The sequence below is a fragment of the Capra hircus genome, chromosome 23, assembly GCF_001704415.2.
Source record: "Capra hircus breed San Clemente chromosome 23, ASM170441v1, whole genome shotgun sequence".
NCBI lineage: Eukaryota > Metazoa > Chordata > Mammalia > Artiodactyla > Bovidae > Capra > Capra hircus.
The window spans coordinates 31,121,537-31,145,860 of NC_030830.1; the positions used below are offsets into that span (position 1 = coordinate 31,121,537).

General features: G+C 48.7%; 1 protein-coding gene across 2 annotated transcripts; it reads right to left on the minus strand.

The window, feature by feature from the left end:
* Positions 3,016-4,319, minus strand: LOC108633440 (uncharacterized LOC101929726 homolog). Of its 2 annotated transcripts, none has more exons than XM_018038691.1 (2): positions 4,260-4,319; positions 3,016-3,820 (listed from the first exon to the last, which is right to left on the minus strand). In XM_018038691.1, exon 2 carries the CDS (start codon positions 3,760-3,762, stop codon positions 3,508-3,510), a length of 255 nt encoding a protein of 84 aa, XP_017894180.1. In that variant the 5' UTR covers positions 3,763-3,820; positions 4,260-4,319; the 3' UTR covers positions 3,016-3,507. The 2 variants fall into 2 exon arrangements, with proteins under 2 accessions (XP_017894180.1, XP_017894181.1); XM_018038692.1 differs by lacking the exon at positions 4,260-4,319 and adding an exon at positions 4,028-4,156.

Genomic DNA, 24,324 nt, shown 5'->3' on the forward strand with positions numbered 1-24,324 from the left:
GGATTCCCTCCTTTTTGGTTGGTCAGTAAATTTGGGGGAACAGGGGAATCATTGCCCCTGCAGCAGCCCTCAGTACAGAAGGACAATCGAAAGGCCAGAGAGACACTGAGGACAGAAAATCCAGTCCAGTCCCACTCCCTTAACCCAATCACCCAAGAGGCCTTTACCCTGGAGAAAGTCACAGACACTAATTAACAATTAGCAGCACTACCATCATAGGGATAAGGGAGAGTCACACCCTCTCTCCAGTGCACAGACTGGGCAAAGGGTAATTTTTCTTCTTAGGACTGATCAGTGGCTTCACCCCAAAATACTCAGAAGAGCTGTTGCCAGCCTACTGGCTCAGGGACCCACAGAGACATGACACACAATCATCCCCTGGCCTTAACCAGCAGAGGGCAGGAAGAGGGGTATGAGTAGTGTTTTTCTAGGCACTGCCTCACAGCTTGAGGGCAGCTTCATGTCTGGGTCACCCCCACCCCATTCCTACCCTGTGTTTGTCCAGCCTCTCTCTACCTCTCCAGGCCCTTCTCTCCCCTTTTTCTTGGCCCCTGTCTCTCTCCGCATCCTCATTTCCCGTCTATGAGCCTGTGGGGGTGGCAGGCTTTAGTGGCCAAATGGATCCGGCATGCATGGCCAGGCTGGTGGCCAGTGGCTGCAGTTGTGTGCAAAGGGGGCTGTAAGTGGAAAGAGATTGGGAGGAAGTGGTGAGGGTCCCAGACCAGACAGGGGAAGGCTGGTTCCCCTCCCCACCCCCGCTGAAGTCTAGCCTGCTAGTAGATGGCAACAGGCAGGGCTGTTATTGCTGGACAGAAGCCTGTCTGGCATTCTCCTTGCCTGGGCCCCCAGCCAGCACCCACACCCCTCCAGCACCGCCTCTCTACGCAGGGATGGTTGCTGAGGGCCAGGGCCCTCTGCTGGCCAGCCTCGGAGCCCAACTCACAGTGGCCTGTGCCCACCAGGCCAGTGCTTGTCATTCGCTGCCCAATCTTTTGGCTCCCTCAGGTCCCGGGTACCGGAGTAGGGTGTGAAGCACTGATCCAGCTGCACACCCACCCCCACCCGATCCACCACCTCTGTGAGGCTGTGACCTGTGACTCCCTCCTCCCCCTTCCAGGCCCCAAGGGTGCCTCATCACCTCACACACAACAGTCCTATCTTTTCCTAGCCCTGCCTCCATCTGGGTTTGCTGTGTGTTTGCTTGGCTCTGCAGTTTGTCACCAATGTGTCTCATGACTGTATGTTCTCGGTTGTGTTTGTGACTCTATCTCCATGGCCTCGTGGCAGGGCTGGGGCCAGACAGAGGCCAAAGAGGCAACTTGCCTGAGGTGCAGTATTTAAGGGGGAGCCCAAATATTCCAGAATCCGGATAAATAATGTTTTAATACAATATTAAAAAAAAATCAAAGTGAATGCAAGAAACAAAAATACACGACGAACAAAATATCAGCTAAGATGAAGACAGAATCCAGCCCTCTCAGTCAGATACCTCAAGTCCCTCACCTTCCTTATTGGGTGTGTAAGGGGGTCAGGGTTCAAGAAGACTGGACTTGGTTTTCCAGCTTCATGTCTCAGACATCTGCCTCATCCTTTGCTCCGAGGTCTCTGACCCTGGATACATCTGCAAGTGATTAGGGGAGGGCAGTCATCTCACCACGGCCTCCAAAGTCCGGGGAATTGACCTCCGCCAGAAACCGCAGATGCAAACTCCGTTGATTTCCACCACCCCACGATAGCCCTGCCCACTCTGTTCTCCGCCCCGCCCCGCCCCGCCCGCCGGGGAAACAGCAGGCCCCGCCCCTCACCGCTGCCCCGCCCCCTCCCCTCTGCCAGCCTCTGCTGCGCCGCGCACCTGCTGGGACTTCCCAGGGGGCTCCGCTTTTGGGGAGCCGGGACGGAAGTTCCCGGGCCAGTTGGCCCCTGGTTCCCGTTTGGCCTCCTCCCTGCGGGACTGGTGTCGTCGCCGTGGACGAAAACTGCAGACCGCTCCGGTCTGACCCGTCTGTGCCACCAGGCGGGGAAGGGGCTGCAGCGTACTACCCAGGCGTCCGCCCCGCGCACGGTTGCAGACTCCCAAGAGAGGAACTCTCCGGGAGGCCAGCGGGAGGAGAAGCCTGGAGCGGGCTGAATAAATAAGGAGCCCGGGGCCTTGGAAGGGACCAGGGGTTCGAATCCCCTTCATCCCGGCCCTCCCCCAGGCCACCTTTCTGAGTGGGCGGCGGGGGGGAGGGGAAGGGTTGCGAGCACGTGCACTGGCTTTGATGACCCCTGGAGGAAGCAGCTGGTGTCCGGGTGTGAGGAGGCGGGGTCTGGCAGAAAGCCCCGCGGGGCCGGCTTGGGGGCCCACAGCTCTGATCTGGAGGCTTCCCCCAGGCCAGTCTTCTAACGGGGTGTGCAGACAGGGTGAGGGTCCTGAAAGGCGATTGTCCTCACTTTACCGCCTTAAACTGGGAGCCCAGGGCTGGGTGGAGGCGGGTAGGAGGGGGGAGTGTTGCAGGAAAATAGTAAGCAAATTATCTGGAGGCAGGTTTGCAAAATGCCTCTGACAACTCTTGTTTGAGATCCCCGAGGGGCCTCCCACTGGAGAGGAGAAATGAAGAGGTGAATTCCTCAGATTACACCCCACTTACCCTGAACCCCCTAGATCCCATCCTGGGCAGAGTACCCCTCAGGGTATGCATCTCTAGGCTGCTTCTCTGGGTGGGGAGGCTGCCCACAGGGTCCCTCCAAAAACAAATCTCCCTCTGCCCACACCACTAGCTGAGAAGAGTATCCACACTCGCTGGAGGACATTAACCTCCTTACCTTGAGCTGCCAGAAAGACCCAAGACTGCTGACTCCCAGTGTGAGACACTCAAGTTAGAGAAACAGCTTCCAGGGCATTGGGACTGAGAGGGACAATGACAGAGGTAGCAAAAGGAAGGCTTGAGGTGTTCCTCCACCCGTCTCCTCTGGACAGTTTCGACTGTCCTGCAGTGCAGGAGTGTGACAGGACTGTCAAAGGCATCCTAAGAATTAACGGCAACAAATATTTATTGAGCCCCTATTGCATACTGGGCTTTGGGGGCAGGACTAACTCCCTAGTAGGGAACCAAGTTCTTAATATTTGGGAAATCTCAAACCAGAAGCAGTCTGGATTAGCCGAATTGTCCATTGTCCCAGGGTTAAGCATTGTCCCTCATTGGACCTCATGTCTCCATTTGCCTGGGGGTGGGGGTGGTGGAGGAGTGTCAGTTCCCCTCCCACCAGAGGCCAGAGGTGATTAGGAAAGGTCTTGGGAAGAATGCAGGGAGGGAGGGACGGTGATCTGTTTTCTGGAAGCAGAGCATCCTTCCAATCCTTTCTGCTGGGAGGTGAGGGGCATGTCCTAGCTGGACCCCTCTCATGCTCAGTCGCCCACCACGTCTTCTGCCCACTGGGCAGGCTGCAGTCAGTGATGGGGCCAGGACTGTCTTACTCCAAAATAAAGCATTTCAGGGGGCACAGCTGCTACCAGGATTCATGGCCTCATTTTTGGGAGGCTAGCCTCTCCCTCCTTTCCAAGCGGGCCACTCTGGAAGCCTCCCCAGCGTCCGGCGGGCGTCTCTGACTGAGGACGAACAACAGACAGCCCAGCAAAGCCTCTCGCAAATCCTGGGAGCCCAGGCGGCGGGCCAGACGGCGCAGCAGGGGCAGGAGGTGCTGGCGGGCCAGGCGGGCAGCGGGCAGCAGCAGACGGGCCAGCAGCGTGCGGAGCAGCAGCGGGAGCAGAGGAGCGGGCATGGCTGGCGACTTGCAAGGTGATCTAGACTCCAGACTCTCCTTTCTGCTTCCTTCTCACCTGGCAAAGACACAAGGAGGTGGGCAGGAGTAGACTCCTGCTTCAGTTTACACCCGCCAAACCCCAGATCTCAGTTCATGGGTCGTTTTAGTTTTCTGGAAGCCCTTCCTCTGGAAAGGGTGGCTGGGGCCGGAGGATTCTCATCACAGCACGGATGGAGATGGAGTCAAGGCAAGAGTGAAGCCTGCTCTGGGACCTCCAGCTCACCATTCCCAGCCTCTGGGGCTCCTAATGTCCCTGGAATCCTCCCTTCCGTCAGTCACCCGCTCCTTCTGCACACCCTCAGTCACCTGGCATTCCCTAACCCCTCTCCCTCAATCCAGCAGGAGTTCTTCCCTAGACAGTTCTAAGTTCTCTTTTCAGGGAACTCGATCCAACCAGACCTGATACTTCCTACCCTCCCAGTTCTCCACCCCCACCCATGCGTAGCAGCTCTCACCAGTCAGAACTGCTGCTCAGCATCAATGTCTGGCTGAATTTGCCTGTAGGGGCCACATCCTCACTGAACACTACACAGGGCTGCCCCACCCAGCTCAGCCCCACCCAGAACAGCTTGCCTGGGTTGGGGGAGCAAGGGAGAGACAGCTGTGTTCTGGTATCTGATAGGTGAAGGGAGGGGGCAGCTGGGCTGGAAGAAGAGATGCAATAATTTCTCCTACTGGATGCAGACCTCAGAGTCTAAACCCAGACTGCACTTTCTAATGGTGTGATCTGAGGCACATTGATTCTTCTAGGTTCCAGGCACCTCATCTGTTACCTCAATAATTGGGAGGAGTTACTGGAATGGGACAACGTATGAGACCCACTGACCCAAACCTCAGAAGCAATAAGGCTGCAACCCACACACCAGGCATGCTCAGAGTGGCCCAGACAGAGAATAGGATGGGAGCATGCATTGTGGGCTGTCTCCTGGGGAGTGGAGAAGTGGGGTCAGAGTCCATATCATAGCTGGACACAGCTGGGTGATACTCCCACTCAGGGATGGGAAGAGGCATACCCATGTCAGGACCCTCTCCACATTTTTCTCTGGAAGATTAAATGGAGTTCCATGAGATAGCCAGGTAGAGACGGTCCAGATTTGTTTTGTTTTGTTTTTAAATACCTCATACTGACATGTGCACATCGCTATATTTGAAATAGATAGCCAACAACCACCCGCTGTATAGCACAGGAAACTCCGCTCAATGCTCCATAATAACCTAAATGGGAAAAAAATTGAAAAAGAATTTTTTTGTATATGTATACATATATATATATTCAGTTATACGCTTTGCTGTACAACCAAAACTAACACAATATTCTTAATCAACTATACTCCAATATAAAATTTAAAAATTTTTTTAAAGTACATAAGATAAATACCTCATTCTTCTACTTCCTAAAATTGGTATAATTTCTGCCTTGATGGACTCAGGTGAGATAATGGCCATGAAAGTGTTTTGTAGAATAAGGACATGGGAATATGATCGTTTATCATCAACCTGTCACGACCCACCATTTGCAGCATCATGATCTCCACATCTCCATCAACAACCTTGAAGAAATAAAACTTTCAATTTGTCAAAAAGGTCTGTCCTCCTTCCACCCAGAGGAAGCAGGGAGTGGGGGCAGCTAGAGTACAGACGTATAGGTGTGGTCTTCCTTTCCTTCCTGTCCTTTCCTGTCTCTTCCAGAGAAGTTGTGATGGTCAGTGTCTTCCCTGGACTATGGTTGGGACACGTATTGAGTACGTGTGAGTCACGCCTGTGAGTTCATTTTGTTGTTCAGTCGCTCAGTCGTGTCTGACTCTGTGACCCCATGGACTGCAGCTCGCCAGGCTTCCCTGTCCTTCACCATCTCCTGGAGTTTGCTCAAACTCAAGTCCATTGAGTTGGTGATGCCATCCAACCATCTCATCTTCTGTTGCCCCTTTCTTCTCCACCCTCAATTTTTTCTCATTATCAGGGTCTTTTCCAATGAGTTGGTTTTCACATCACGTGGCTAAGGTATTAGAGCTTCAGCATCAGTCCTTCCAATGAATATTCAGGATTGATTTCCTTTAGGATTGATTGGTTTGATCTTACTGTCCAAGGGACTCTCAAGAGACTTCTCCAGCACCACAGTTCGAAGGCATCAATTCTTCGGTGCTCAGCCTTTTTTATTGTCCTGCTGTCATATCCATTCATCTCATATCCTGCTCTCATTTCGGACTGCTGGAAAAACCATAGCTTTGACTATACGGGCCCTTGTAGGCAAAGTAATATCTCTGCTTTTTAATATGATATCTAGGTTTGTCATTGCTTTTCTTCCAAGGAGCAGGCAAGGAGTTCATGATCTCACTCAATTTTTATCATTGCTCTTCAGGAAAATAACTATTATGACCTTTGTACAGATAAGGAAACTGAGGTTTAGAGGGGTTAAGCAATTTACCCCAGATCACACAGCGGATAAATGGCCGGGTCACCCCACCAAGACCTGCCCCTCCTCCAGGCTCTCCCATATCTGTGAGAGGCAACTACGTCTCTCTAATTACTCTGACCAAAATCCTGGAAGTTATCCTTGACCTCTGTCTTCTTATCACAGTTCACTACCCACAGTAATAAATCCTGAGGGCTCTGTTTGTCATCTTTCACGTGAATTATTATAATAGCCTTCTAACTGGTGTTCTTGTTTCTCTTTTCCATACAGTGACCAGGGTGATCTTTCTAAAACGTGTCAGATCCTGTCCTTTTTCTGCTTAAACTGTCCAATGACTCCCTTTTCTTTAAGAATTAAAGCCAAAGGCTTTAACTGTGACCTCCGAGGCCCTGGCTTCCAAGTTCTAGTCCTTGCCTCTCGCTGTGGCAGCCACACTGGCTTCCTGCTGCTCCTTAACTGTGCCAGACATGTTTTTGCCTCAGGGCCTTTGCACCTACTGCTGCTCCCGCCTACAAGGCACTATCTTCAGGCATCCATATGGTTCCATCGCTCACCTCCTTTAAATCTTGGTCCAAATGGTATGCATCCACTCGATTTAACAGGACATTCACTCCACTCCATCCTGCCTTCTCTCCATCCTCTCTTTTGCTTTATTGACCTCCTCAGCAAATCCTTCTGACAAACTGTATATCCTTCTTCCTTATCTTGCTGATTGTCTGTGTCCTAGAATGTAAACTAGAATGTAAACTCCATGAGAGTAGGGACTTATACCTGTTTTGGCTGCTGCTCTGTCCCCAGTGCTCAGCAATAAATATTTCTTATAAGAATAAATAAGTATGTATTCTGTCAAGGGCTCCGAATCCAGGCCTGCTGGCTGCAGAGCCTGTGCTGTTGAGCCCCAGAGCTCTGTGAATCTGAACACATTTCTAGGATGTGTGCAGAACCCCTGTAGGCCACAGTCAGCTGGAAAGAGCCACTCAGAGGGGAGGAAGTGACCTCGGTGAGCCCAAGGGATGGGAAGTAGGTTCCCTCTGGGATCTGCCGAGGTATGTAATCTCCAGGGAACCTTAGAGGTCCCACCACCCACTGACCCAGATCTACAATTGCTGTGACCTTGGGTAAGTCGCAATCCATCCCTCCCAACTCAGTGTACACAGATGTGAGGTCCTCTGAAACCGTGGACAAGCCCCCGTGTCCTTGTCTTTTTAAGTAAAATGTTGACTCAAGAGTTCATGATTGGGAAATGTAAAGATGTAGTCCATAGGGTCGCTAACAGTCGGACACGACTGAGCGACTTCATTTTCACTTTTTACTTTCATGCATTGGAGAAGGAAATGGCAACCCACTCCAGTGTTCTTGCCTGGAGAGTCCCAGGGACGGGGGAGCCTGGTGGGCTGCCGTCTATGGGGTCGCACAGAGTCGGACACGACTGAAGCGACTTAGCAGCAACAGCAGCAGAAACAAAGAAGAGCTGTTGAGCTAAGGAACTGGTAACAGTTTAGACTCTAATTCTCCCACATAAAACAATCACCAAACATCCAACAGTGAGATCCTTGGATCCTGGGCCTGGGGCTGGACCTCTGTCCCTTCCCTGTCCCCAGCAGACCGGGAGGGGCTCCAGGGGTCTGGGACAGTGAGGCAGGTAAAGGAAACAGGATATTGTCTCCGGTAACAGTGGGAAACCCCAGAGGGGGTTGGGAAGGGAGGTGGGGGAAGGGCCGCAGCTGTGTCCAGGGCCTGGATCTGGTTTTTGTTCATTCTCTACCCCTCATCCCCTTTCGGGATTAGCTCACTTCATCTCCTTCCCACTTTCACCTGGGATTAATCCCACCAAGTGGCCTTCCCCAAGGCAGAAAAGGATTTCCTCAGCCTTTCCTAGAAAGATAACCATCCCTTCTGGCAACAGAGCTGCCAGGGAGCAGTTCCTTCTGGTTCCTGATTTAGCTTTGTGTAATGGATCCTGCTCTGACCTCTGCCCCCAGTCCTCTGCTGGCAGGGGAGGAAACTGGCCCAAACTCCTGTTCCTCAAAGTCAATTAAAAAAATAATGTATTTGGGTGCCAACTTGTGAAGTTAAGGCCTGTAGGCTGAGTCATAGATGACCCCTGAGGTCCTTTCAGTGGTTTTCCCCGATCTACAGGCTTCCCAGAAATGTCCTGGGGACCCCCTCCCCCCATACATAGACATCATTTTTTTCATATAATTTTCTTTATTTATGTATTTATTTATTGGCCGTGCTGGGTTTTAGTTGCTGCATGGGCTTTTCTCTGTTATGATGAGCGGGGGCTACTTTCTAGTCGCAGTGTGCGGTCTTCTCATTTCCGTAGCTTCTCTTGTTGCTGAGCACAGTCTTTAGGGTGCACGGGCTTCAGCAGTTGAGGTTCCCGGGTTTTAGAGCACAGGCTCCATAGTTGTGGCGCACAAGCTTAGTTGCTCCAAGGCACGTGGGATCTTCCTAGACCAGCGATCGAACTCACATTGCCTGCATTGGCAGGCGGATTCTTTACCACTGAGCCACCAGGGAAGCCCAGGTAGACATCATTTAACTGGGCCGTTCATGTCAACAGCAAGCGTGTATGCGGTGCTGAGGACACAGGACACACACATCAAGAGTCAACAGCATGACCGACAAGGACATGGGCAAACCAGTTCAGTGGTGAGAGCTGGGAATAGAGCTAACGGGTTCTCGCGAGACCTAAAAGCACTGGGCCTTCTGCTCCTCCCACCCCTGTCTGCTGTCTCCATCTAGGGCTTCAGAGCCTTGTACCACCCTGCCAGTCATTCTGCTAGGACACAGACAGACCCGTGAAGAGTGCTTCCGACGGTCACTCCAATCTGGATTCACCCTCCGGCTCGGGGGCCCTCTCAGTACTGCTCTGGATGCACGAAGCCAACTGGGGGTGTGAGTGACGTCTTGGAGTTGTGCTGCGTGTCGGTCCTCCTCCCTACAGTGGTAATCATCATGTAATCTGCTCAGGCACCATCGAGAGATGGGAGATGTCCAGAGCTTGGCTTTTAGAAGGTGTTCAATAAATAGCATTTTCCTGCCTGACTGGGAGTTGGGGATTTGCAGATACAAACTGTTATATATAAGATGAATAAACAACAGGGCCCTACTGTATAGCACAAGGAGCTGTATTCAACAGCCTGTGATAAACCATAATGGAAAAGAATAAGAAAAAGAATATATATGTGTATAACTGAATCACTTTGCTGTACAGCAGAAATCAACACACACACACTGTAAATCAACTATACTGCAGTAAAAAAAAAAAAAAAACGACCTTTCTTCCATCATTTTGGGTTGTCCAAATGTCCCAGGACATCCTGTATCTAAGGCCAGCCCAACAGGTTGCTCCTTGAAGGCCTGGTACAAGGCCCCCTGACACCCATGAACAGCCACTGACAGTGGGTGGTGGGGCTCAATTATCACTTGAAGAAGCTATGGAGGCCTGGATTCTGGTTCTGCTGTGTTCCAGGGTCATCATCCCTGGGGGGAGTCAGCACTGGGCTGTAGCTGGTGGGCCATTGAGAGCGATGTCAACCCCCAAACAAGGATGCTGAAAAGAGGCCAGAGAAGCCTCACCGAGGGCAGGGAGTGCTGAGGGGAGCAGGTGCCAGGAGCAGGTGCAGAGGCCAGCCAGGTATGGGGTGTGTCGCTGGGAAGGGGTAGAGTCCCAGCCTTATCATTCATCACAGCACCTCTCTGCCTGCGACAGTAGTCACTAATCTACCTAATTGGGGCCACTGTGAGGATTTGAGACCTGAACATGGTGACAACTGAGAGAACGCTGTGGGAACAGTCAGTCCTCCAAGGTTAGAGAGGGATGATCCATTTCCAAGACCATCTTTTCTCTGCCCACCAGTTCTAGGCAATGACAGAGCTGTGAACAGGCAATCAGCCCATAAGACACACATGAGAGATAGGCTCAGAGGACATTCAGAAGGGACTTTCCCTGGAGGTTAAGACACTTTGCTCCCAATGTAGGGAGCGCAGTTTTGATCCCTAATCAGGGAGCTAGATTCTGCATGCGGGGTAGGAAGGGGTGGGGTAGGGTGGGTGGAAGACATGAAGAAAAGGGATCAGGGGACGTTGCCCGAAAGAGTAGCTAGAGCTGACAGGTGGGGCCCTTCCCTAACCACAAGAACAGTTGCTCTGGACTGGGGGAGGGAGGCTCAGAGAGGGGCCTGTATAGAATGCACCTCATTGTCCCCACTGAAACAGCTGTGCGTCTCCCCAGACTCAGCTGACAGGCCCTGAGGTGGGAGGTGGGAGCCCCGTGCACTCGACAAGGTCTCACAGACACAGTCAGCTGTTCGAGTAGACAGCTGCTCCCTGGACCTGGGTGGGGAGGGTGTGGACCAAACGGGTAAGGAAGGATGCACCTGGCATAGTTGATGTGGGGCTGGGGGAGGAGGGAAAGCCAGCCATAAACCCCGCAGGCCATGGGAACAAATCTAACAAAGATGGAACAAGACCCTCATGGAGAAAACAAGCACGTTTAAAAATATATATATATTTATTTACTTATTTGACTGTGCTGAGTCTTAGTTGCAACAGATAGGATCTTTGATCTTCACTGCAGGATGTGGAATCCAGTTTCCCGACCAGGGATCGAACACAGGTCCCCTGCATTGGGAGCTTGGAGCCTTAACCACTGGGCTACCAGTTCAGCTCAGTTAAGTTCAGTCGCTCAGTCATGTCTGACTCAAAGTCCCCAAACACAAATTTTTACATAAGAATCAAAATAGAAGCCCTTGTATATGGACGGATATGACAAGGCGATGGTCAGGAAGGTATCGTGTTAGAAAGATGTTGCTTCTCTCAAAAATGAATCTGGAATTCAACAGGATTCCAATTAACCCAGGACTGTTGGGGGTTTTTTGTGTTTGTTTTTTTTTTTTTTCTTTTTGGAATTGTGTAAGCTGATCGTAAAATTTGTATGGAAGGAAAGAGGCTAAGAAAAGCCAAGTCAATCTGAAGAAGAAAAAGAAGAAGTGATACCAGTCTGGCCTGACAGATACTACTGTGGCCAATCTGGTAATATGGGAGTTAGAACTGTGGCAGAGGGAACTTCCCTGGTGGTCCAGTGGCTAAGCTGCCACACTCCTAATGCAGGGTCCTGTAGGGAACTAGATCTCACATGCTGCAACAAAAGTAAAAAATGCTTCATGTCACAACTAAGACTCTACTTAGTTGTGTTTGTAGGCGCAGCCAAATAAATTAATTAATTTAAAAAAAAAAACTGTGGCAAGATGAGAGTACACACAGTGACTAAGGAACAGAATAGAGAGCTTAGAAGCAGACTTAAGGATATATGGGGCAGAGGGGAAATTTCTGGTCAGAGGAGAAGGGATAAACAGGTTCAGAAATAGAACTGGACACAGTTGGCCATCTATGAGGGAAATATATTTGATCCTCTCCCACAGCAAATACAGAAATAAATTCCAGTGGCATTAGAGACCTGAATGTGGAAAGTAAAATGATAAAATATAGGAGCTGATCTTTAGGAATTTGGGATGATAGAGAATTGTTTTATGGATTTTTAAGAACTGTTTTGTTAGGGTAATATTCAAAACTACATAAAAGTAGAGATAACAGTATAATGATTCCCCATGTATCAATCACCCAGCTTCAATAATAATTCAAAAACATTTAACAGAAGACACTATAGGAACTCCCTGGTGGCCCAGTGGCTAAGAATCCACTTTGCAATTCAGGGGATGCAAGTTTGATCCCTGGTTGGGAAATTATATCCCTCCTGCCACAGAGCATCCGAGCCTTCACACCACAACTACTGAGTCCTTCCGCCACAACTGCTGAGCCCTCACGCTGTAACTACCGAGCCCTCACGCCACGACTACTGAGTCCTCACGCCGCGACTACTGAGCCGGCCATGACTACCGAGCCCTCACGCGGCAACTACTGAGCCCTCACGCGGCGACTACTGAGCCCTCACCCCGTGACTACTGAGTCCTCACGCCACAACTACTGAGCCCACCACGACTACTGAGTCCTCACGCCACGACTACTGAGTCCTCACGCCGCGACTACTGAGCCCACACACTGCAACTACTGAGCCCCCACGCCACAACTAGAGTTCATGCACCACAATGAAAGGTTCCTTGTGCCACCACTAAGACCCAACACAGCCAAATAAATTTAAAAAACAAACAAACAAAAATAAAAGACACTACAAAGTGAAAGTCTCTCACAGACCGGGAGAAGAAATTTGCAACCCATATAACTGAAAACGATTTAGTATCAGTCATAAATAAAGTACTTTTGTAATCAGGAAGAAAAGGACACATACAAAAAGCATTACAGATAAGTGAATGGAGGATATTTGCAGGTCATTTCTTGAAAAGGAAAGATGAGTGGTCCATAAATGTGAGATGCTATTTATCCACTCTGGTTCAAGGAGACGTGCAAAGTATTTGAGAAGAAATTTATGGAGTACTGGACACAATCATTTTACAGGGCAATTTGGCAATATCTGGTAAAGCTGAAAACACACATTTCTTTGGAACTCAGCAATTCTACTTCCAAGTGTGACTCTAGAGGAATTCTCACAGATGTGTGTATGAGGAAGTCCATTCATGGTTTTTATAATAACAACAACTGGAAACAACTTCACTGTCCACCAACAAGATAACAGAAATATAAATGCAATCAAAATGGAATACGATACAGCAGATTAAATGAACGCACTCTCATATATTAACAGGGATAAGTTTCAAAAGAATGATGTTGAATAAGATAAAACCAAATGGCAAAAGAATGTAAGCCAAATCATACCCAGTATTTAAAAATGTAAAACACATAAGCAACGGTATATATATTTTTATAGATACCTAACCCACATATGCCCATGTAGTAAAAGTTGAAACATAGATGGGAGGGACTTCCTTGGTTGACCAGTGGTTAGGACTCAGAGCTTTCAGGGTAGGGGGTACTTGTTCCATCCCTATTCAGAACTGAGATCCCACATGCCATGTGGTTTATACAGAAAGTGTAAATAAAAAAAAGGAACCTAAGAAACATAGATGGGAGAAAGGCTCTAAGTAGCTGTGTCTATAATGTATCGTGTTGTTGTTGTTGTCTAGTTGCTCAGTCAGGTCCAACTCTTTTTCCACCCCGTGGACTTTAGCCTACCAGGCTTCTCTGCCCATGAGATTTTCTAGGCAAGGATACTGGAGTGGGTTGTGCCATTTACTTCTCCAGGGGATCTTCCTGACCCACAGATCAAACCCGTATCTCCTGCATTGGCAGGCGGAGGCACCAGGGAAGCCCCTGTAATGTACTATCCCTTGAAAAAAAAAAAAAAAGAATGAAGAGGGCTTCCCTGGTGGCTTAGTGGTAAGCAATCCACCTGGCAATGCAGGAGACACAGGTCCAGTTCCTGAATTGGAAAGATCCCACGTGCCATGGAGCAACTGAGCCCATGGGCCGCAACTATTGAGCCTGTGCTCTAGAGTCTGGGAACTGCAACCACCGAGTCCACGTGATGCAGCTACTAAAGTTAGTGCCCTAGAGCCGTGCTCCTCAACAAGAGAAGCCACCACAAGGAGAAGCTCGAGCACCACGAGAGAGCAGCCTCCACTCACCACAACTAGAGAAGAGCCAGTGCAGCAACAAAGACCCAAAGTAGCCGAAAATCAAATAAATAAATCTAAATGAGTAAAACTACAGGAAATACGGCAAAATGTTGACACTGTCTAATCTTGATGCTGAATACATGGACATATTCTGTTACATTGATTGCTGTCCTCTGCATCTTTTCTGAATTCTGCATATCGACCATTTAATAATGAACATGGGTCCCCTTCACGTCTGCCCCTTTTCTCTGGATCTCTCTAACGCTCTTCCATCTTTTGCCCTCTCTTTTACTCCTGGTATCCAACAAGTTTCTGGCCTCCCAGAAGTAAAGGCAGTGTGACCTGGCAGTTAGGGGGCATGGTGCTGGGAGGCAGACCTCTTGCTTCTAGCTGTCCCCTGGGGAGGCAGACTCCTCCCTTCTGTCTCAGTCTCTCCTTGGGTGTCCAGCACTGGCCTCTTTCTGCCCCTTCTCCTTTCTCTGGTCCGCATAGTACTTTGTGCCAGGGACAAGACTAGCATCAGGAGATGGGAACAGAACAGACCAGGGAGGGAGACTAGGGAAACTTCTTACATGGAGGTGATGTCGCCATGCCACCCTCCATGGTCTGAGCTATAGACACTGAAGGATCCACATAAATTCTTCTAACTCTCTTCTCTTGCACCCAGGCTAAGTAAGCTCTTTCCTCCTTCCCCCATCTCTCTCTTGGTGAGGAAATTCTGAAAATGAGGGAAGGGATTGGAAACCTCATCCTCAGAATGCTTGAAGGACCTAGAAGTGTGGATTCGGGGAAAGATGTCTGTAAGTACCACTGAAGGTAAGTCCATGTCAAGTATGACAAAACAGATGTCTTTAAATGTCTCTGTTTAATTCAACTGATGAGTATTTATTCTAGTTGAATCTGATAACACAAATGTCGAAGAAGAAAAACTATGGGCATGGTTCTCTTATTTATTGCTTTATGGCTCTGCTGGGTCTTTGTTGCTGTGCGTGGGCTTTCTCTAGCTGTGGCGAGTGGGGGCTACTCTCTAGTTGCAGAGTGCGGGCTCATCATTGAAGTGGCTCCTCTTGTTGCAGAGCACAGACTCCAGGGCACGTGGACTTCAGTAGTTGCAGTTGGTGGGCTTTAGAGCATGGGCTCAGTAGAGCATGGGCCTAGAGGCTACTGTGGCCTCACAGTATGTGGGCTCTTCCTGGGCCAGGGATGGAACCAGTGTCCCCTGAATTGGTAGACAAGGGATTCTTAACCACTGGACCACCAGGGAAATTCGACATTTTAATTTTTTTTAAGAACTACATTTTGAACATGGCTCCATCCTTGAGAGGTAAGTGGTTATCTACACAAAAATCTACCTACAGATTTACCATTGGAATTAGAATCGGGCCAGGAGAACATAGCTGTATGATTGGGTCACAAAACTCAGTTAATTAATTAATTGAAGAAGGCAGCTCTCAGACCAAATAATTCTAAGTGTATTATTTAATAATGGGCAATACAGTGGAGTTATACGAAATGAAAGTCGCTCAGTTGTGTCTGAGTCTTTGTGACCCCATGGACTGTAGCCTGCCAGGCTTCTATGTCCAGGGATTCTCCAGGCAAGAATACTGGAGTGGGTAGCTGTTCCCTTCTCCAGGGGATCTTCCCAACGCAGGGATTGAACCCAGGTCTCCTGTGGATTCTTTACCATCTGAGCCACCAGGGAAGCCCAAGAATACTGGGCTGGGTAGCCTATCCTTTCTCCAGGGGATCTTCCCAACCCAGGAATCGAACTGGGGTCTCCTGCATTACAGGCAGATTCCTTACCAGCTGAGTTGCTAGGGAAGCCTGAGGAGCTATATGACCTGGGTTCAAATCTTAGCTCCTCTACTGCCAGTGTGGAATCAAGGCAAATCAGTCAAGAACTGCTCTGTGCCTTGATATACTTTTCTATGAAAAGGAACTAATTTGTTGGGATGAAAGGCATTAACATCAACAGTTGGGTGTTAGAACAATGCCTGGTATAGAAAACATGTTTGATGAACAGTAGCGCTTTTTTTTTTAATAAGGTACCCACTCCTGGTATTCATTCATCACATTGCCATCTACAAGGTACATCGTTCATTGTTCTCACAATTTTCCAGAATGTTCTCATCTGTAGACAGATGAGTAAATTGAGGTTCGGAGAGGACCACGGTGACAGTCAGAGGAAGGCAGTCAGTCCAGGTGGAGGGGCTTGCATAGCAGACCTAAGAGGGTACCAAGTCCAGCCAGGCCAAGTTAGCCCTCCAGGAATCATGCTGGATGGAGAGCTTTGAGGGTTCAATGTGGGAGCAGCCACATTAGCTGGAGAGTCATTCCTTTCCTCCACGTCAACAAACTTATTTAATGTGCGCTCGAAATACATCAATGTAAAAATCAGTCCTGCCCCCAGTGTATGGACAGTAGGGAGACAGAGGAGTAAATAGGAAATTACAATACAGAGAGATAAATGTTCTGCCAGGGGAAGTACCTGGCACCTTGGGAGAATGGGGCAGCCTGCCAGCAAGGGGCCTGGGAGTGTGCGTGCAGTGCGGCTCCTCACAGGGGGCCCCCCTGGAGAGCAGAGCCAGGGAAGTGGGGGGGACTATGAGGCAGCGGGGCTCAGGAGGGAAGGGAAGCCAGGGCTGCACTGGGGCAGAGGATGGGCAGAATGTGACAAAGGGTCCTGGGGAGATCTGCTGCAGGAAGGGGACTGTGTCCAGGAGAGGAAGAGCATGAGGAAAGCCCAGAGACCAGAGTAGGGTGAATTAAGGAAATGTTTGGCGCGCAAGACAAGACATGGCCAGAAACCATGCTTAGTGAGTCTTGGAGGTTACTTCTGGCTGGTTTTATCAGCAGGAGGGAAACCAGCATTGTTTGGGAGGATGAGTTGATAAACTCAGGTTTCCACCTGGGTGGTTCTGAAGAACAAAGGAGACCAAGAGTTTGATGTCTCTGGCAGGAGAGTGAGCAGCAGTTAAGCTTGGAGCGGGTCGGGTGGAGCAGGAGAAACAAGTCCAGGAGAGAGTGAGGTTGTTTGGGGGTGGGCAGGAGGGAGACGTTCCCCCATGTCAGCACCTCGGGATCACCGCCTTGTGAGACAGAATACGGACAAAGAGAAACCCAAGAGGTGGGAAAGTGCAGCTATCCACTCCCAAAGGGACTGGATAAATTTAAGAAATTTACTTTGTAAATAGAAAAACCTACACACAATTAAAAATATGCATAGGCACTGGTAAACTGGAAGCAGTTACCCTGGGAGGTGGAATATACGGGAGTTTTGCTTTTCATCCGTGTACTTTTCCATGTTTTCAGTGTCCTAATGGGAATGTGCAACCGCTGAAGTCGATAAAGGACAGAATAAAGGTTATTTGCTCAGAAGAGGCGTCTTCAGTCTAGAGTCAGATGTCACCAAGAGATCAAAGGCCACCGGGAAGGATTCCTTTTGTGGTCCAGCGGATAAGAGTCTGGCTGCCAATGGAGAAGACATGCGTTCACTCCCTGGTCCTAGAAGACCCCACGTGCCTCTGGCCAGCTAAGCCAGTGCAGCACAACTACTGAAGCCTGAGCGCCCTACGTCCTGTGCTCTGCAACGAGGGAAGCCACCTCAGTGTGCAGCTCAGGCACCGCAACAAAGAGTAGCCCCTGCTCACCGTAACTAGAGAAAGTCTGTGTTTCAACAAAGACACAGAGCAGCCAAAAACAAATAAATAAATACATCCAAAAAAAAAAAGCCACCAGGAAGAGTGAAGAACTAGGGGGTCTCCTGGATGTGTCTGTGAGAGGGGCCCCATGGCCTGGAGAGGGAATTTCTGAGGGAGTGAAGGGGTGGAGTCTATGGGGCAAGCTTAAAAAACCCAGTGGAGAGACATGTGACAAAGGAAAATATTTGCAGCCCCTATGCAAAGGTCAAATCTTCCTAAAATGTAAATTGCTCCTAGAATTTTATGAGGAAAAACACAAAAGCCCAGTATAAAAATGAGCAAAGACTATGCTCACAGAAAATGAAATGCAAGGAAAATGTGAATATTTGCTCAGCTTCAATTTGCAAAAAGAAATGCAAATTACAAGGTCAGATGCCGGGGTCCAGCCCCGGTGGATCCAGGGAATTCGAAGGGTGGACGGCGTTGGCGTGGAAAGACTTGTTTATTTATTAATGTAAGATTAGATTAAGAAACTATAGTGTAGTAAGAAGATTAAGTGGAGGAAGAGGGCTGAATAGCTTGGTTTACGCGGAAGGCCAATAAAATTCCAGACAAGGAATTTGCACCATCTACGTTGGGCCACCGGCGCCCGCTTGAATATCTAAGGGTGCCTCGCCTTAAGCTCCCTTTCGTGCGGGTCTTAACAGCCAGGGCAAGTAAGTAGACCTGGCGAGCCTCCGCGCCCCAGGTGGAGATTCAGCCTGAAGTTAAAGTAAAGAGCAGAGAGAGGGAAGGGAGAGAAGAAGAGAGAGAGAAAGACACGGGGGGAGCCAGAGTCCCAAGAAACGAGGCCGAGAGACTAGTTCGAGAAGCTGGTCGGAGAAGCTGGTCCGAGAAACTGGCCCCCGGCCCCTGGCCCCCTCCTTTATTGTTCAGAAGGCCTTTTATACTTTTGATAAAACATGGAGATCAATGGATAACACAAAATTATGTAGCGTTCGCAGCCCAGACCCTTTCTATACATCATTTTGTATACAAAAGGTCTCAGGTGATTTACATTATCTTCTGGCCAAGAGGCTTGTTAACACTTTTTGGCTCTCTTCCTTAATGAATGTTAATTTTGTTTCCCCTGAAGTGTTTTTCTTTAATCTGCATCTCCTTAAAGCATTAAAGTTACATCTCTATAGAACAAAGGTGCAGTGGGTTATAGCAAAGAAGGTACTTAACTCAAAGATCTAATGTTGCTAATACCAGGTCTACTACTTGTTTTTCTATATACCAACTATATCTAAAAATAAAGGATATGAAAATTTGGCAGCAAGCATTGACTCAACAAATGAAACTTTTCATCAGTCCTATTCTAAAGATTTTGACTCCTCGGAAGCCCCTACATTCCTAGGATGTTTTAAGCTTCCTGTGCCTCCTGCGGTCAGGAGGCCTCAAACAATCACATGCGCAGCTGTACGAGTCCTGCAGGCAGGCTAGAAAGCCATCAGAGGGGGTTTTGGATTGAAACACTCTTTCAAATGCAGAAGACTAAAGCCCTGAATTGACTTTTTCCAGAAAATGTCAGAAGAGTGGAAAAGCAGAGCACAAAAGCCGGCAGATTTTTGTTGGGGTACATGCTTAGGAATTTCCAGAGGGGCCCCTGAAGTCTGAGCACACCTTGCGTATGTCAGCTTCCTTCCTCATGACCTTGTCACGGGCGGGCTTCCTCACACTGGCTCCCGGCAGTCAGAAATCGTTTTTCTTCTATCACATTATAAATATGCAAAAGTTTGACCACATACTGCCATGAATGGGGAAACGTGTGCTCAGTGGCTCAGTCATGCCCGACTCTTTGCGACCCTACGGACTGTAGCCTGCCAGGCTCCTCTGTCCATTGAATTGTCCAGGCAAGAATACTGGTGGGGAAACAGACACTCTCATATTGCTGGTAGGAACTTAGATTGGTATTACCTTTATGGAGGAGAATTTAATATGTATCTGAGTTACTGATCTATATATTCTTGAGCTCAGTAACCCCCTTTTAGAAATTTATCCTATAGAAATATTTCCACTATATAAGATGACATATGGACATGTTAACTGTAGCATTGTTTATAGTAGGGAAAGGTTGCAAACAACTTAATAAATAGCAGATAAATAAATGATGAGACTTTGCTGCAGTGGAATACTACGCAGCTATAATAAATCAAAAGGAGAGACTTCCCTGCTGGTCCAGTGGTTAAGACTCTGCACTCCCAATGCAGGGAGCCCAGGTTTGATCCTTGGTCTAGGAACTAGATCCTGCATGTCACGACTAAGACACAGCATAGTCGACAACAAAAAAAATCATAAGGAAGCTCTCTGTATACTGATAGAAAAATACCTCCAAGATTTGTATCTCCTCCCCCAACCCTTCTCCCCGCAAGCAACTATCTGCTTTTTCTGTGTCTGTAACTCTGCTTCTGTTTTTGTTATGTTTGTTCATTTGTTTTATTTTTTTAGGTTCCACACGTAAGTGAACTCATCCAGTGTTTGTCTTTCTCTGTCTGACTTATTGCATTTGGCATAATACTAAGTCCATCCATGTTGTCACAAACGGCCAGATTTCATTCTCTGTTTTGTGGCCAAGTAATACTCCATTGTATGTATATAGTCTCTTGACTGTGACAATTTCTCATGCTTGCCTTGTTTTTGATGATGTTGACAGTTTGGAGGAGTATCGGTCAGGAGTTCTGCATAATGTCCCGCAAGTGGGATTTGTCTGCTATTTTTATGATTAGACTGGAGCCTGATCTTTAAAACAAGTATTTATTATTTATTTCTTTACTATTCATTTTTCGTTGCACTGAGTCTTCATCCCTGCATGCAGATTTTCTCTAGTTGCGGCCGGCAGGGGCTACTCTTCGTTGCAGTGCACAGGCTTCTCATTGCAGTGGCTTCTCTTGTTGTGAAATGTGGGCTCTAGAGCACGGGCCCCGTAGTTGTGGCCCACGAGCTCAGTTGCATCCTTGGCATATAGAATTCTCCGGGACCAGGGATTGAATCTGTGTCGCCTACCTTGGCAGGTAGATTCTTAACCAGTAAGCCACCAGGGAAGTCCTGGAGTTTGCGGTTTGGGGGGATGAAACCATAAAATGTCATTCTCATCACATCATATCAAAGAAATATTCTATCCACGTGGTTTTTCTCTCTTGATATTAACCTTGATTACCTGCCTGAAGTCGAAAGTCCTATTTGTCAGATTTTTTTTTTTTTTTGGCCATACTGCACCCCTTGTGCGTTCCTAGTTCCCCTAAGGGGCCCCCGGCAGTGAAAGCATAGAGTCCTAACCACTGAATCGCCAGGGAAGCCCCACATTTCTCTATCTTGAAGGTACTCTTTTCTCTCAGTTTCCACCCTGTCCCTCTTTGGAAGGAAGTCACTATGAGCTGCCCACACTTAAGATGTGGGGAATTACATGTCACCTCTGACATATTCCCATCATTGTGTTTTTTGTTTTTGCTACTTTTTTTTTTTTTTTTTTAAGCATTTCCGTACTTTTTGGCACTCAGGATGCTCTGGGCTCATTCTGTATATTTCTTGTCACACCCTCCACCCTGTTCCTAGATTTAGACAGTCCTTTCTCACTTTTCTTGTGATGAGAACTTCTAAGATCTATAGTCTTAGCTGTTTTCAAATAAACAACACAGTATTATTAACCATAGTCACTGGACCATATGTTACATCCCCGTGACTTTTTGTTCTTTTTATTTCTTTGGCCAACCTGTGCAGCTTGCAGGATCTTAGTACTTTCAGTAAGAATTGAACCCTGGCCCCTGGCAGTGGAAGTCTGAAATTCTAACCTCTAGATCATCAGGGAATTCCTTCCAGCACGTGTTTGTCACTGAAGTCTCTTCCTTTTGACCACTTTAACATATTCCACTCTGTCCTCATCCCCACCTCTGGCAACCACCAATCTGTCCTCTGTATCTGAGCTGTTTTTAAGTTGTTTAAAACATTTTTGTAGATTCCACACATGAGATCATCCTGTGTTTGTCTTTCTCTGAGTTGTTTCATTTAGCATGGTGCCCTCAAGAGCCATTCCTTTCATTGCAAATGGCAGGATTTCTGGTCTATTTTGACCCCACTTTCTCAGAGAGCAGAGGAAAAAATTCCGGAGCTATTCTGGGGGACCTATGTTCCCCGATGTGAGCTCGTCTTTGCAATACAGATGGGGGCTGAAGAGGGGGTCTGAAGGGAACGGGGGCAGCAGCTATGGAGAGCAGCGGTGAGTCATCCCGAGGCAAGCTCTACCACGTGACCTCAGTCACAGGTACCCAGCACGTGCTGAGCAGGGTGCTGGCAGCACGGTCTCATGCCCTTTCCCAGCAAAACACTGCCATGAGCAGAGGAATCTCCCCACACTGAGGACCGGAGAAGAGCAGAAAGTGTGATCACAGACCATCTCTGGAGATAGCAGAGATGTCATGGGAATGGCCTCCCAGGCATTTGCAGAGTGGGTATTTGAATGGATTGAGTCAGAAAGAGTGGTCAGGGTGTGCATGCAGAGAGCAAATTTGACCACCAAGAGGAGGGAGCAGGCAGGCCTGGCTGTAGCTAGGGGGCGGGGGTTGGGGGACAACTTCTGTTTTAGAGTTTGAGTGTGGAGGAATGTGATGAAGGCATGTTTGCAAACGTGTTGAATGCATGCCTGAATTAGATATATTTATTCAGTGTATGCTGGTTCGTCTCACTTCTCCAGTACAGCGCAGTCATGTGGTCAGACTCTGAGGGTGCCTCTCACATCCTAATTGGGGTGAATGGTGCCCCCTTGGGTTGTTCAGAGCACAGACTATATATGGGGCTCTGCTCAGCATGGTGACAACGGAAGCAGAGAGGGTAGGGGGTCCCCAGGGGAAAAGAACCAGATACTGTTTTTTAACATGAGAGAAATCATTTTGAGCCGAAACCTATTTTGTGACCCAGGCCTGGCCACAAGGCTTGCACTTGAGTAGGTCTCAGTAATGATGGGCTTAAGGGAAGAGAAGAACAAATGGCTCACGAGGCAAGAGAAGTCAGAATGGCAAGTCAGTTATAAATTATGACTTCCAGTTCTGTTTCACTGGTGGAGATTAGCCAGAGGTGCTCAACCACCAGCTCAAAAGAAACGTATGGGATGACAAGGTTGACCTTTTCTGACCCCTGGTGACTTCAATCAACTGAAGCCTGTCCTCTGTTAGCCTTTGCCGTAATCCCAGGCAGAATTCTCCTCCTCTCAAGCCCCCTTCATGCATATGCATATACCCTCAGTTTAAAACTCCCAATAAAAAATTCAAAAATTACTCTTTTTTAACTTAAACACAAAAACAAAACAAACAAAAAACTTGCCCAATTTTGCTGTTCGAGAGACACAGCTTTGGGGAAGATCTCCGGTGTTCTCCTTATTTGCTGCAAGTAGTAAATCCTTCCTTCTGCTCTTAGAGTTTATTGTCTTTTGGCTTAGCATCCACTAAGAGGGGAACCCAGTTTTCAGGTGACAATGAGAGCTTCACCCTCTTCATCTTAGTCATCCATACAGCACCGCTCTGAGACAGGCACTGTCACCCCCATTTTGGGGGGCGTTATGCCACATGGTTTGCAGGATCTCGGTTCCCAGAGCAGGGATTGAACCCCAGCCACGGCGATGAAAGCCTGGGATCCGATAGAAGATGGTGACATCTCCCGCTGGGGCAAGGGACAAAGAAGGGGTAGGGTCAGTGTCTGGCTGGACTCCCCAGAACCAACTGGGATTGCCTGGTCCTCTCAAAAACTCAAGTTTTCCAGCCTCTCCCAAAGGATCCCTGTCCCCACCTAGGGACCTTCGCTCCTTAGCTGCTCTGAAAAGAAAAGGTGGTGGTGGAAGACAAGGTTGAGGAATCAGTCTTTAAGACCCTTGTTAACAGACTGTGACCTCTTTCTCAGACAAGACCGCAGAGGGTGGGAGAGGAGGGTGGCAGGGCCGGAAATGATTGCTCCGAGGTGGTGGGGGAGGCAATGGAGCAATGGGTGGTTTTCACAAAGGCGACAAAGGGCAGGGCTGGTGCTGGAAATTGGTCACCAGATCCAGGAAGACTTGAATCCCACCCCCACCCCCCACCCCCAAGCCTAAGAGGAATGGGTGGGTTTAATGCAAATAGAAGGAAGCCTCTGAGCTCTTGGTGCAGGAGGAAATGAAGCCTGCTATGCTGGGAAGCTCAAAGTACACAGAGCCGGGAAGGATTCCAATTCATTGGAGGTTTAGATTCGTTAGACCCTATACTAAAGGAATTTAGAGGCTGTCTCCATGCAAGAGGCTGCAAAGCTCCCAGGCACAGTTGCCCGGGGCAGGGGTAGGGAGAGAGAGCCACAGGGAGATCTGGAAGGTGGAGAGAAGTGCAGCTGGGGGCACTGCTGGTGGTCTCAGTCTGCCCGCTGCAGCAGGAGGCTGGGGTCTAGGGGCTGAAAGCTGGAGGCATCTGAGGCAGAGACTCCAAGGTTGACTGGTGGACTAAGGACAATAGCCAGGCAGCAGTTTTTAAACAATAAGAATGATTTGAATATGAATACCTTTCAAGGCAGGAATGAACTAATCTGTGGCCACAGTCCCCCACTCCTCCCCAGCCACACGTCCTGGAGGCTCAGTGCATTTCTATGACTGGCTGACTCCTGTAGGATTTTTGAACTCTGGTGAGACAGCAGCAGTGCCACCTTTGGAGATTCCAGTCTGAGGGAGGAGATGGGAGGGGAGGCTCAGTGTCCGGCTGCTCAGCTCTCTCTCCCCTAGGATGTTGCTCCAGGTACCACGCTGTGATGGGGCATTCCTTGCCTTTAGCGTCCCCAGCACTGCCCATAAATGCCAACAGCGCCCTCTAGCTCTGTGACA

Coding starts and splice junctions, on each gene's coding strand:
- LOC108633440 (XM_018038691.1), bottom strand. CDS start 3,762: ATGCCCGCTCCTCTGCTCCCGCTGCTGCTCCGCACGCTGCTGGCCCGT.